Here is a 12,236-nt window from a genome sequence, read left to right on the forward strand (position 1 = left end):
GGGGCGGACGGGGCAGCAGCGGGGGACGGCCTCAACCGAAAACCATAAACGACGGGGGGAGGGGCTCATTCGTCCCTTCCCTCTCCCACCTTCCCATATATCTCTCCCCCCGGCACTTCCCGGCCTCTCTTGCCCTTTTCCGGCCATCACCATCATGTCTGCTTCTATCTACTTCCTCCGGCCCTCCCCCCGACGCCGTCCTCCGCTCCCCCTCCCCCCGACGCCGTCCTCCGTTCCCCCCCCTTCATCGCCGACCGTCCCCTCCATCCCCTTTCCCTGCCCCTCCGGCCCCCCGCCTGCTTCTCTCCGGAGTGGCGGCGGCGCCCCCGATCTGTCGGGGCGTGCTTCGGTAGCATTTCTCATCACTTTGCAATAACACCCATCACCCGCCGAGCCCGCGGCCAGCCTCGACGGACACGGACTATGCTGCAATGTTGCCTCGGTGTCCGCCGCACTCCGCCGCCGCTTGATGCGTTGCGCGTTGGTGGGCTGCCTGATCGTCGTGTCACAGGCCGCCTGAGACGCCATCTCACCGCACCTGCCACCGTCGTCCTCCGTTCTCCCCCCCGGGTTCCGCCCGCGCCGCGCCGCGAATCTATCTGTGCATAGTATTACGCGCTGTTGATCTCGCCTCCCCGAGAGTTTTGCGCTTCAATCGTTGGTCCCCACGACACACTGCCACCCTGACGCTGATCGCACACCGAGATCTGCATAGTACCGCCCCGTCCTCAGAAGCCCCCGGTAGTCCGTGATGGTGGATTCCGCTCGCTACTTCGTAAGCCACTGCAATACACAGCATGTTTTTAGGTAGGAACAATACACATCGTTGCGCATCGTTCATCCCCTCCGGCATTCCAATTCCCATCCCGCGGCCCATCTCCCGTCCGCCAGACGCGCCCCAGCGTCACCCATCACCCGCGTCTCCGCGATTCGCTCCCCGACGCACTACTGTAGCGGGCCCCTCGTACAAAAATATCCCCAGGCCTCTGTCATATCAGACTGACACTTTCACGTCTCGCTTCACTCCAGGTGCCTCTGAATGCCGTCAGTCTACACTGCCAGAGCTTGGTCCCGAGTCTAACCTGAGTTCCCACGCCCCGGGGTCACCCGGAGTCCCCGGATTGGGTTTAACCCACGTCCTCTTGGCCCCCCGCCCATCCGCCCCGATCCCGACGTCAGCTCGGCATAGGGAGTCGGGGAAAACCCAAAGCCCGCAAGCATGGGGCCGGCGCTGAAACTCCCTCAGGCCATGGATAGGGGCCACCCCACCCTTGGCTTGCATCCGCCCTCGTATATATTCGCTCCTCCGCCCTCGTTTTCTCATCGCTCTTATTCTCGTCGTCCTGCGTGTCACTCGCCCTATGCTGCCAGTCCTGTCCACAGTTGCACCCGAACCTGCGCAGAGCCTATTGGCCTCGAGATGTACATATCCGAGTTCGCACCAGCAGACACTGACGCCCTTGAGGTCACAGTCATGTGACCTGGGTAACACATTGTGACTGCGCATTTGCCAGCGTGAGTCGTCGTTTTTCTTCATCAACTCCCTGCACCTGTGGCCGACTGGTTGTCGATATTCAAAGGTGCGGGACACTTTGAGGAGGTGAGTACATGATATTGACAAGACTGACAAGACTGACATACCACTGACAAGAGCGACGCACTAATCATATACTGACAATACTGACGTCCCAACCTACTGACGTCCCAACCTACTGATGTCCGAACTTACTGACATACTGACCTACTGACTACTGACTACTGACCTACTGACCTACTGACCTACTGACTTACTGACCACACTTGTATATATGTAGCTAGTAGCTATTGGTTTGCGCTGCTGTCGAATGTCTGTAGAGTACAGGATAATATATATATTATTTATTTGAATTATTTTATGGGAATTATGGGGTGCTCGCGGAATAGCGGCATTGTTCGGCCTGTCCACTGAACCTGGCGTGGCGCAGGTCACCGGGTGCCAGGTTTTACCCAATGCCAGGCTGAATCAGAAAAGACCCGGCGGTGCCAATTCGGGGAAAAACCCGGTCCATCCTGGGTTGAGCATGCTGTTTGATGAACCCGGGTTGAACTCAATCTCAGCGCCGCCTGTGTATATCAACACCTAGGCACTCGCACTACCACCTGCCCCCGCCTCTCGCGCCTCCCGCCCAGCATGCCAGTATCCCGGGCCACTCGTACGCTCATAACTAGCCGCCCTGCGCTTTCTCGACATCCGCACTGCGAGGGTGCCAACGAGCGTAGCGCTCGAACGTTCATGCAAAAGGTACGCCCGCCATGTCTGACCCACTCCTGTCAGCAGAAGCGGCGTCAGCGCGTACATAGGCCCCGGGCCGCCACGACACAACTCGGCCAGCATCCACCAATATCGTCCTTGTACGGCCGGACGCTGGTCAAGTCACGCTGGGCCGTCATGTGCGGCCCTAGCCACACTGGACCCTGCACAGAGTACGTCAGCACCGACTCACTGCGGGCGATCGCCCCGCCGCAGGACAAACACCGTGCGTCCCGCATGCAGCGCGTCCAGTCCCCCTTGCGAGGGAGGTTCGACAGACCGTCTCGTAAGATCGTCGCTCGCATTTGGGGGGGGGACGCGCGTACATCCTACCGGGCGTCGACCCCGTGCGCTGAGCCCGAAGTGGCTGCTGCAGAGCCAGTCTCCGCACGTCGCGTCCCAGCCGGTGTCCTTTCCGTCGATGCGCGAATACGCACCGCCGCTGCGCACTCACCGCGCCCCCGCTCCGCAGCGCCCCTTCCCGCCTTTCGCGTCCTCTTCATCTCGAGACCGCATATGCATGTTCGTACGCGGCGCGCACCCTGGCGTCGCTGCGCCGGTTCCCTGGTCTCGCGCCCCACAGGCCGCCCCGGCGACTGCCCCGCGGCCTTTTTGCTTCCAGAAGCAGGGTCCTGCCAGGTACGCTGTGCATCTGTCACAGGCACGCCTCGAGGGCCGCTTCCCCGCCTTCCCCGCCCCGCGCTCCTGCGCATCTCGCGGCGAAGGCGGCCATGGCGTGCGGTAATAGCTGCGTCCTTGCGGCCATCAGGGCACCAGGGCACCAGGGCTGTCGATCAGGTTCAAGCTCGGGGTGCTCCCACCCTGTTTGTGTGGGTGCATGTGATATTCCTGTTCGGGTGTGCCCTGTCACTGAGCGCTGAGCGCTGAGCGTATTAGTACTTCTGGCGCTGACGAGCGGGCAGCTCACGCATCTTGCGTCTGTCCGACAGACTCTCAAGCTCCCCAGGCCCCGCCCCCACGGGCCATCCCATCCCACCATCGACCCGCCCCATCAACGTTCAACCAGCAACCCCCCCTCTTCTCCGTGCATCCCGTGGTCACCCGTGGAACACCGAACACCTCGCCTCGCGCCTCCACGCTTCGCTGTCAGCCGTCGCTGCGTGCCATTTGTCGCCCGGACACCTCGGCGCCTCGTGGCGCCGCAATTTAGCACGGTATACAACGCCTTCCATATCCGGCGCGTGGAGGTGGCGCGAGCGAGCGGGCGCCAGCACCCTAGATGTGGTGCGAGGGAAATCTTCGCCTGCACCGCTCTGAGGGCCCACCAGCTACCAATCACCAATAATAGACCACCGACCGCCGATCGAGGGTTCTGGCTGCGTGAAGACTTGCTGGCGCTGTGCGCAGGTTTGCTGGCTGTGCGCAGATTTACTGGCTGTGCGCAGATTTATTGGCTGCGCGAAGGTTTGCTGACTGCGTGGCTCGTGCTCGAGCTCCGTCCCGGGCATGTACGTCTACGTACATACATAGTCCGTGTGTGCTGCGCGTTCTGTGGATTTTGTGTGGAGGTTGTTGTTTTTGCGGTTGGCGCTGGGCGTGCGTGCTGGTATGCCGGCTTGGTCTGGAGTCTGGACTCGCCTTCGATCCTTGCTCCACAAGATTCGATGCCTCCAAAGTCGTGTGCCTGGCTGTGCGTCTGTGTCCTTGCTTCTTGAACGCTGTTCTGTCATCGCAAGTCTGTGCACTGAGCCTCTGCCTCGGCGCTGCTGTGCCCCCGCCTCCGCTTCCCCCCCCCCTTCTCGTGTAAGACTTCCCCTCACTGGGCGTGCTGCGTCTGGAATTTGGGGGCCGGCTGCTCCCCGGGTCATGCGCCGCTGGCGTGGCGCGACGCTCGTCGAGTCTTCTAATGAAGGAATGAATCCTCGGCGCCGTTGCTATGCTGCAGGGATGCCTCGAAGCCGCGGACGCTATCCGATTGCTCCCCCCTTCCCCCTCGTCCGATCGCACCCCCTCGTCCGATCGCACCCCCTGGTCGGCGCCCCACTCTGGCGCCCTCCGTGACGCATTCTGCTCTTGGGCGTCGCGCCCCACGCTTCGCCGCCGCTTCTTGGATTCATCCCCCCCTGCACATCTGCGTCTTAGCTTCCGGCCGGCATCATCTGTCCCAGGCCCCGTCCACGTCGAATCCTCGCCATCATCAGATCGCTATAAGAATCGTGGGCGACGCCGGCCGGCACGCGTGCTTCATTCGTTTCATTAACATTGGAACTCTGCGGACTCTGACCGGCCGCTGTCGTCAGGACTTGCCCCGGCTCGGTCCCACGGCCGTCGACCACTGCCCGCTTGTATTCCCGGGGCTTGGAGCGGGGTCATCGCCGCCCCGGAGCTCGGACTTCATTTCCAAACTCCAAGGCAGAGCAGAGTCTCTTGGGCCCTCCACATTCCCGGCGATGTCGCCAATCTGCACGCCCCCTGCCCCTCGGCCATCATCTCGGACATCGTTCTGCCCATTCCCTATCAGACGTCGGCTATCTAAATCTAACGCCTTTCTTTCCCGCCGTGCGTTCGTGGAACGGCCGGAAGTGAGTGGCGACGCTCTGTATGAGAGCGCGGACGGGCCTCGCTGCTTTCCATGTGCCGGTTCTGGATTAATATGTCCGCTTAAGCATGGGCAAGGCGAGTGCGCTGGCGTGCTGTTTACTTGTGCCCTTCTGCGTAGAACGATGCTGTCCATCAGCTGCTTCCAATTATTAAATTCTTAGTGCCTGCAGCTCTCCCCGGTCCGCCGAGGCCGGACGGCGGCACGTCAAATGCGGCGATCGTGACTGGTGCGTCTGGCAAGTGCGCTCGCTCTCCTCTTTAATGCACATTAAACTCCCGATCAAGCGCGTCCTGCAGGTCAGCTGTCGCGCTTATTGCCCATCGTCCCATCGAACGATAATATTACATTGCCCCGTTCTATGGGCCCGCCAGCTAGCCCCGTTTGTGAGTGGCACCGTGTCTCCCAGCGGCTGTCGTGTTTGGACGGTACCCACACCGACGCGCCGTTATATTCGGGCATGTACATGCATCATGGAGCGCCTCTGGGATGCTCGGCTGTTGCGCCTTGTAGGCGCACGAACACATCTGCGCTGACGCTGTGGCGCGACTGAGACGGCGTCGTGGCGCCAAGGGGAGGTGGGCCGTGCGTCGTTACATATACACTCGGAGCCTCGGGTGCCGCGACGGAGGCCCCTCGAAGGCTGCTGCGATTTACCCGGGCTGTCCCAGTCGATGCCTGTGGAAGGGAGCCTCAGCCGGACCTCTAGTACGCGCACGGACTCCTCTGTAGTTCCCAGATCTCCCGAGCGATTGCGCCGGTAGAGGCGCCCCTGAGCTAAGCAGCTGCTAGCGGCCGATCGTCCATCCTCGCGACATCTCCGCCCACGGCATCTCCTTTTGGCAACCGGGCTGGATCAGTGGCTTCAGCAGCAAGCGAGCATCGCACGATGGCAACTGTTGCTCAGGTTGCTGCTCGCCTTGATGCGGAGCCTCGGTGAGACCCGGCTCCGTCTCGCGTGCGCCCGCTTACCATAGCGCATCATCAGATCTGCGATCGCGATGGCTGCTCGCCGCGTAGTATGCTTGGAGAATCACAGCGAGACGCAGGAGCGATGTATTTACCTGAGTCTCCTATCAGGGTGCTTCGGACTCGACGCTCTCGAACTGGGTTTCACGTCCATCACTGCGGCACTACCACCGAAATTGCCTCTGATATACGCCTCCGGTAGAACGCGCGACGCTCTCATGTGATGCGTCAGCGGTGGTAAGATATGGATCTGGCTGCCGTCTCTGTTCGGGGCCACCAGAATACAAGGGCACGCCGCACCCGCGGGGGCGCAGGAATTGGCTCCGTCTTCGAGGAACGTCGGGTGTCCCGTGTTCCTCGCTGCTTTCTGATGCCGTGACCACGCGTGCGCGATAATGCGTCGAGCCTGCAGGCGGCCGAGGGAAAGACAAGGACGCAAGGGCACATGACCGGGCTTACGAGCGTCGGATGCGTCACCCATGCGCGGCGCAAGGAGCGGCGCCGCCGTGTGCCGACGGACATAGTATCGTCTGGTGCGGCGTCGGTTGTCGCTGGTGCGTCCGCATCAATGATTGTCCTTGGAGCTTGACGGGCTGCAGATTTCCTGGGTGATCCCAGTAATGAAGGGGATGCTCGGCGACGACGCCGCGGCGCGACATGCACCGCTACCACTGTTCACAGTCGACAATCACGACGTCACGACGTCGGCGATCGTTAATGCCTTGATCACCGCTATCACGAACAGAGATGTTAAGTGGTATAAAGATATTGCCGTATTGCCGTCGTACTCCGCCAAGCTTAGACTCTGCTGTGCGTGCACAGGCCAGGCACAGATCCCGCACCAGGCTCGAAATGTGTCGTATCGAGCACACGCAGCTCTGAGGGGCTCTCGTCATACTAATGCTGTTGCTGACTACGTCGTATGATGCCACCATTTATGCCCTTCGTGCCCAAGCTTGCCTGACTGCCTCCGAGATCAGTTCACCACATGCTGTGCACAGCGGTTGTCATATTGATCCAGATTGATTATGACACAGAACTTGAAGAAGCGACACTGCTCTCGGCTCCGTGTACATATGTTTAGTCAAGCCGCGCATATGTCGTGTATGCACAATCGGGACCTAGATTCTCTGTTTTGCACGGAAATGCACGGACAAAACGGCGGGCGTGTTCCATGCGCCCTTTGCTTTCTAACGCAGTTACGACAGGGATGCGAGAAGATGTTCGCAGATCTGGCGAAATGGACCACCCCCCGCGGTCGCTCAGCGCTCAGCGCTCAAGCCTTAGGCCTCAGGCCTCGAGGCGCATGGCAGGAATGCACGGAAGCAGGTAGTTCCGTCACATACGTCAAATTCTAGCTTTTCCTGCATATCAGTACCCGTTCTCGTATCGGTGCAGTCGATTTCACGTTTCGCGCACGTAACCATCGACATGCGACGCAAAACGTGTTGAGTAATTCATGTTGTTTGAGTCCGTTGGCACTAACGAAGACATACAGAATACTTCTGATCCGTCGATTTTCACCCTCCATCAGCGAGTGAATTGTCAATCCGGTTTGAGTCTGCTCTGCTCGGAGTATAGGCGACTTTTGCTGCACTATAGGCTGCACGGTGATTTGCATGAGTGTTCATTGTTGTCAAGTTCCTCTAGTAAACCGACGTCGGCCCGTCTAGGAGGGAAATATTCTTGCAATTTACTTCATATCTACGTAATATGGGTACAAAGTCACGTCTGTCGAATCGACCACGGGCCGTATTCTGCAACTCCACGTTCGCGCCTTTCGAGTTGGTACATTTACTCATTTAGTTACACCCTGGGAACGGTCTGGTCGGTGGGTCGAACTGACATGTCGAACCTGATGTAAATGACGTCATTCCTTTTGAATGGCTGATGCTGACCTTTATCTGTATTACATATGAAATTATTTTCGTGTGAGCACCCAATGATCCCCCATACTATGCCTCCCTGGGTAGTCGGCAGACCCCCCAAGTCGGCAGGACCAATCAGAGAGCAGGATTCCCCGGAATTTCTCGGGATGTTCGCAATCCGATCATTGATTTTAGCTCCTGAGCCAATCAGGCAAAGGGTGCCGACTTGGGGGGTCTGCCGACTACCCAGGGAGGCACAGTATATGATCTGTTCAGGCCTCTGCATATAAGCCTGATATCAAGTATGGTGACTACTCCTGCCATTCTCAGTCGCTCGTGGCTACAAAAATAGACTCCATTTCGAGTCAGAGTCGAGATACGGGTCCGCATCGGCTGTCAACTTCCCGTGATCTCTTATTAGTCGCGCAGTCGAACAGCCACTGTACTGTATTCATAACCCTATGGCAGGATCACGCACAGCTGCAACTCCAGGATTCAAAGTCGAGTGCCCCTCCAAATCATCGTATATCCATTGTGATGCGCCCAGAGACATCCACGCGTTTGAGAGCTTGGAGAGCGGGCCCATTCGCGATCCTCCCGCTTTTCTTTCTTTACGGACTCTCTTCCGGTATGTCGGGCCATTTCACTTTTATGCTTTATCAGAACGTACATTGCATCGCATATCTCGCGGGGAATGCTTTGAACGGGACGGAGAACCAGACTCAACCCAACCTCCATCACTGCTACTCTCACGACGTATCCACTGCAGTCGCCACTAGTCTAGATCAGCAGCAGACTGCTCTGGCTGTCTTGGGCGCCGTCGTGTCAGGGGTGTATGGCGTCTTGCTCGATACGCGGAGCAGAAAGTACGTCATGGCCGCTGGAACCGTACTCAGGGCCATCGGTGACGTATGGCTATTTCTTTGCCGTGAGTCGAGTGGTCACGTTTTTGTTACTCGCTCAGCATCCTACTTACCAACCCGTGCAGTCAGGTCGTCGGCTCTCACTACTTCCAATGCCGTCCTTCTTACTGCTCTATTCAACGGCCTCGCGGGAGGGAGCTATGTTGTTCTCACAGCACAATTAGCGTTCCTCACCGATACATCATCCCCTACCAGGCGAACCTTCGTACTCGGCCTCGCCCTGTCGGTGATGCCAATGGGATCGATCGCCTCGACTATTCTTTCTGCTGCTGTGACCTCACTCGAGCTATACGGCGCAGTCTTCAGCATAGCAATGGTCGTCCATTTGATGTACCTCGCTTATCTCCATTACGTCCTGCGCGAACTTCGCAAGCCATCCCGGCTGGAAGCAAATGCTCTGGAGGAGAAACCGCCCTCGGTAAAGGAATGGATACTAAGTGGAGCATTATTCACGCCGATTGTCATGATTGTTTCCAATCCAACACTCCGCTGGCTCTCCATGATGATACCGTGTCTAGTATTTGCAAGGAAGGTAGCTGAATTGGAGGTTACGAACCAACTGAGTGAGATGCCTATAAGAGTAAGTCGTCTTCGATGCACAAAACGAGCAGAGCACTCACCGCTCACTATGAACGGTTACTCGCAGTACATGGCGACTATGGTTACCACTGCTATGTCGAGTGGATTGGCCGCACTCTGCCTCGTTCCTGCCTTCGTGATGCTATATCGAAAATACGCTATACGAGAGCAGAGACAGTCGACCAATGACTCGCAAGACGGGCCGAATCTCGGGGATGTCGAGCTAGACAATGTTCCTAGGGACGCAGGCCTTGACACCGCCGGGTCTGGGCAATCCAGGTTCGACAACAAAGTAGCTGTCCGACAGGAGCTGCTACTCTGTCGATTGTGCTTCTTCGTCCAAGCGACGTCGCTCGTTCTACTATCGCTGAGCAGGAACAAAACCTTTTCCAGCGTGGGTGAGCCTCAGTGACACTCTCGAAAAAGTGCACACATTGAAATCTCGCCCAGCATTTGCCATTACCGCACTCGGCTCTCCCGTAGACGCGTCTCTCTTCACGCTCACCACTCTAGCAGTAGCGCCAGGCCAGATTGGCAGCGCTATCATAGGTTTTCGCGTGATAGAGAACATGGCAGGTGCATTGTGCGGGTCCCTCCTATCTGCTATCTCCAAGGTGACATCGGAAAGGCCGTCATTCGTAGTGTGCTGGCCCACTGCGGTAAGTATGCAATACCGTCCTAGAAAGGTTTTGACTGAGTCCTGCGCGCAGGGCGTTTGCGTCCTATGTGCAATCGTCATCGCGAGATTACGTCCTAGGATGCTTCGCGAGGACGATAGGCACTGATAATTCAAGTGAAGCGGCGATGACGATGAAGTATCGGAGAAGGGACGCGCTCCCGATCACTTACCGCCGGTGGACGTGATATCGACGTCCTGCCGCATCTGCTTGCTACACATCTCCTTTTTTCGGAGGCAATCACCAAGTCATATCAAAGTCTCATCCGATCCATGCTGCGTTGTATCCTTTACCTTGTCTTCTCGTGAGCCAGTGCGAACGAGCGCCCGAACGTTCAGCCCGATCGCATTACTTACTGTATTCTCGCGCGTTCTATGTATATACCCCACTAGCCTTCTCATCTGATGGCCTCACAGATGTACTACAATTCATCCTTCTCACAATGCGCGAGGATAGTCGTTAATGACGGGATAGCGAGGTGCGCTTATTTTACACCGGACTGTAGTGCATGTCCATTGTCTGGATCCATTTGTCGGCGGCCAGCGACGAGAGTCGGAAAGCTTTGTGCACACCTGCAAGTTGGAAGGCAGGAAGGTGCATCGTAGCAGGGCGCGAGCTCGTTTCCAGGTCGCGCATCTGAGAAGGTACTTAGTGTATCACACTTTGATCATCAGTGCTAATGAGCAACGCGCTGAATCTGCTTTGCCGAGGCGGAAGAGGTGTCGTTTCAAGGGTGCGTGTCCAGGGCGCAACTATACGAGAATGCTGACTCGCTTCTTTGGAAGGGCTCCGGGGAGTTTGACCTCTGCAGGAGCATTGGGCCAATGTGGCTGGTTTTGGCTTGACAAGGAGATTTCTTCCAGCGGATGAGTGCCATCTCGTGTGAGGTCTACCATCTTGTGCTGCTTAGGGAAATTAAAGCAAACCTGCTAAACCTTTTGCCCATACACAAAATTGAACCCTCAGCATATAATAGCAGCTTGTCAAGCGATCTTTCACAGCCGAAGAGCATTACACTATCATGCCATGGGTCCATAGAGAGTTGCCCTCAAATGACAAGTAGATCATCAACTATCTCATTTTGTACACCGATGGTAGGCCCCAGTAAAACCATCTTTAGAAAAAGTACCATGAGCCTCTGTGTCGTCTTCACGTCAAAGCTGGAGAGCTTTGATGTTCTGAGCTTACTCTGGCCGTGATACGTTTCCTCACGGTTGTATCTCAGGGTACAGCCAGAAGATTCCATGTTGCGAACTAAGCTATAGCTTTATCTTTTGTTCACGTCCACTTGATTTTGATCGGGTACACCTCGAAACGAGTTTAAATAGAGATATCGAACACTCACCCCGCGGGCTCTGCGCGGCCGACCCAATTATACACGGCTTGCTGGGCAGAACAGTGACAGCGTGTGAGACGGCGGGGAGGGCGCGCCTAGTTCCTCGGGCACGTCTGTCGCTTCCTGAGGTCACACACCTTTTGCCATAATCGGCATTCGCCAAGTGTACCGCTGGTGGCGCTGAATAGGCGATTGGTGTCCTATGTAGTTTCTTTGCACCTTGCGTCAACCGTCCCAAATACCCCGATCAATGGATCCGAGGAAATCGCAGACTAGAAGACCCTGACGCTGACGTGAGTTAACGTGACAGCTTCCTGATACTCCAGTTTTATTCCCCAGGCTTCAGCTTCAGCGACAGCCCTGTAGTCCGCGTGCCGATTTATATACACCTGGGTGATATCGGCACTCTGTCCCTACCGACGTAAGTTAAGTGCGCTCTGAACGGTAAGTCAAAGCTCGCCTGTCGTATAGGGTTCTCGGACGACGTACACAGCCTGATAGATTGATACCATTCATTCCAGACCAGTGCAAACTCAAAGCACACCTGTCGGATGTCGCAGCCAAGGAGAACATTTCAGGGAGTCGAGACAGCTGCCACTAGTACTGTCTCCTGTTACTTCAACAGAAACAGTTACCTCCGTGTGGTTAGCTAACAGGCCTTGTGTAGACTATACCGTGAACACAGAGCCCCTGTTATCCCCTAAGGAATACCCCAATGACACGAGTCAGACTTGCTGACTGCTGGCAGGCATGCTCAGGACATCCGAGTCCACATCTTGAATATCAGGCGCCAGGCACCAATTTGATCGTCGATCAGCAACAGCCGCAGTCCGCACGATGCACTCGGCTGCACAAGCCAGGTTGCAAATCTTCCACAGATTGTATGTTCGCTGGCCGGATGCACGCTCGTACTCGTTCTCGTACAGGCTTCCAAGTCCATCGTAGCCATGTGTGAAGACGAACACGCCATATATCACCAGCTCAGACATCGACTGACTGGCACTCTTCCCTAGGTAGCATCCCGATACCCGACG

At 57.0% G+C, this 12,236-nt stretch overlaps 3 protein-coding genes across 3 annotated transcripts; 2 read left to right on the forward strand and 1 right to left on the reverse strand.

Annotated features, from left to right (window-relative positions):
* Positions 1–2,002: 2,002 nt before the first annotated feature.
* POSPLADRAFT_1133903 (hypothetical protein) lies at positions 2,003–3,981 on the reverse strand (the record flags this gene model as incomplete). Its single annotated transcript, XM_024484412.1, has 6 exons — positions 2,003–2,103; positions 2,337–2,454; positions 2,484–2,701; positions 2,745–3,077; positions 3,308–3,667; positions 3,774–3,981. The coding sequence occupies 6 exons, from the start codon at positions 3,979–3,981 to the stop codon at positions 2,003–2,005; spliced, it is 1,338 nt and encodes a 445-aa protein (XP_024342427.1).
* Positions 3,982–4,918: 937 nt separating this feature from the next.
* On the forward strand, positions 4,919–6,537 carry POSPLADRAFT_1044959 (hypothetical protein; the record flags this gene model as incomplete). Its single annotated transcript, XM_024478644.1, has 7 exons — positions 4,919–4,931; positions 5,014–5,079; positions 5,150–5,236; positions 5,871–6,017; positions 6,052–6,056; positions 6,232–6,373; positions 6,419–6,537. The coding sequence occupies 7 exons, from the start codon at positions 4,919–4,921 to the stop codon at positions 6,535–6,537; spliced, it is 579 nt and encodes a 192-aa protein (XP_024342428.1).
* A 2,023-nt stretch (positions 6,538–8,560) lies between these two features.
* Positions 8,561–9,974, forward strand: POSPLADRAFT_1135747 (hypothetical protein; the record flags this gene model as incomplete). Its single annotated transcript, XM_024484604.1, has 5 exons — positions 8,561–8,615; positions 8,676–9,190; positions 9,362–9,587; positions 9,640–9,848; positions 9,900–9,974. 5 exons carry the CDS (start codon positions 8,561–8,563, stop codon positions 9,972–9,974), a joined length of 1,080 nt encoding a protein of 359 aa, XP_024342429.1.
* Between the last annotated feature and the right edge of the window lie 2,262 nt (positions 9,975–12,236).

The sequence above is a fragment of the Postia placenta genome (genome assembly GCF_002117355.1).
Source record: "Postia placenta MAD-698-R-SB12 unplaced genomic scaffold POSPLAscaffold_3, whole genome shotgun sequence".
Lineage (NCBI taxonomy): Eukaryota > Fungi > Basidiomycota > Agaricomycetes > Polyporales > Adustoporiaceae > Rhodonia > Rhodonia placenta.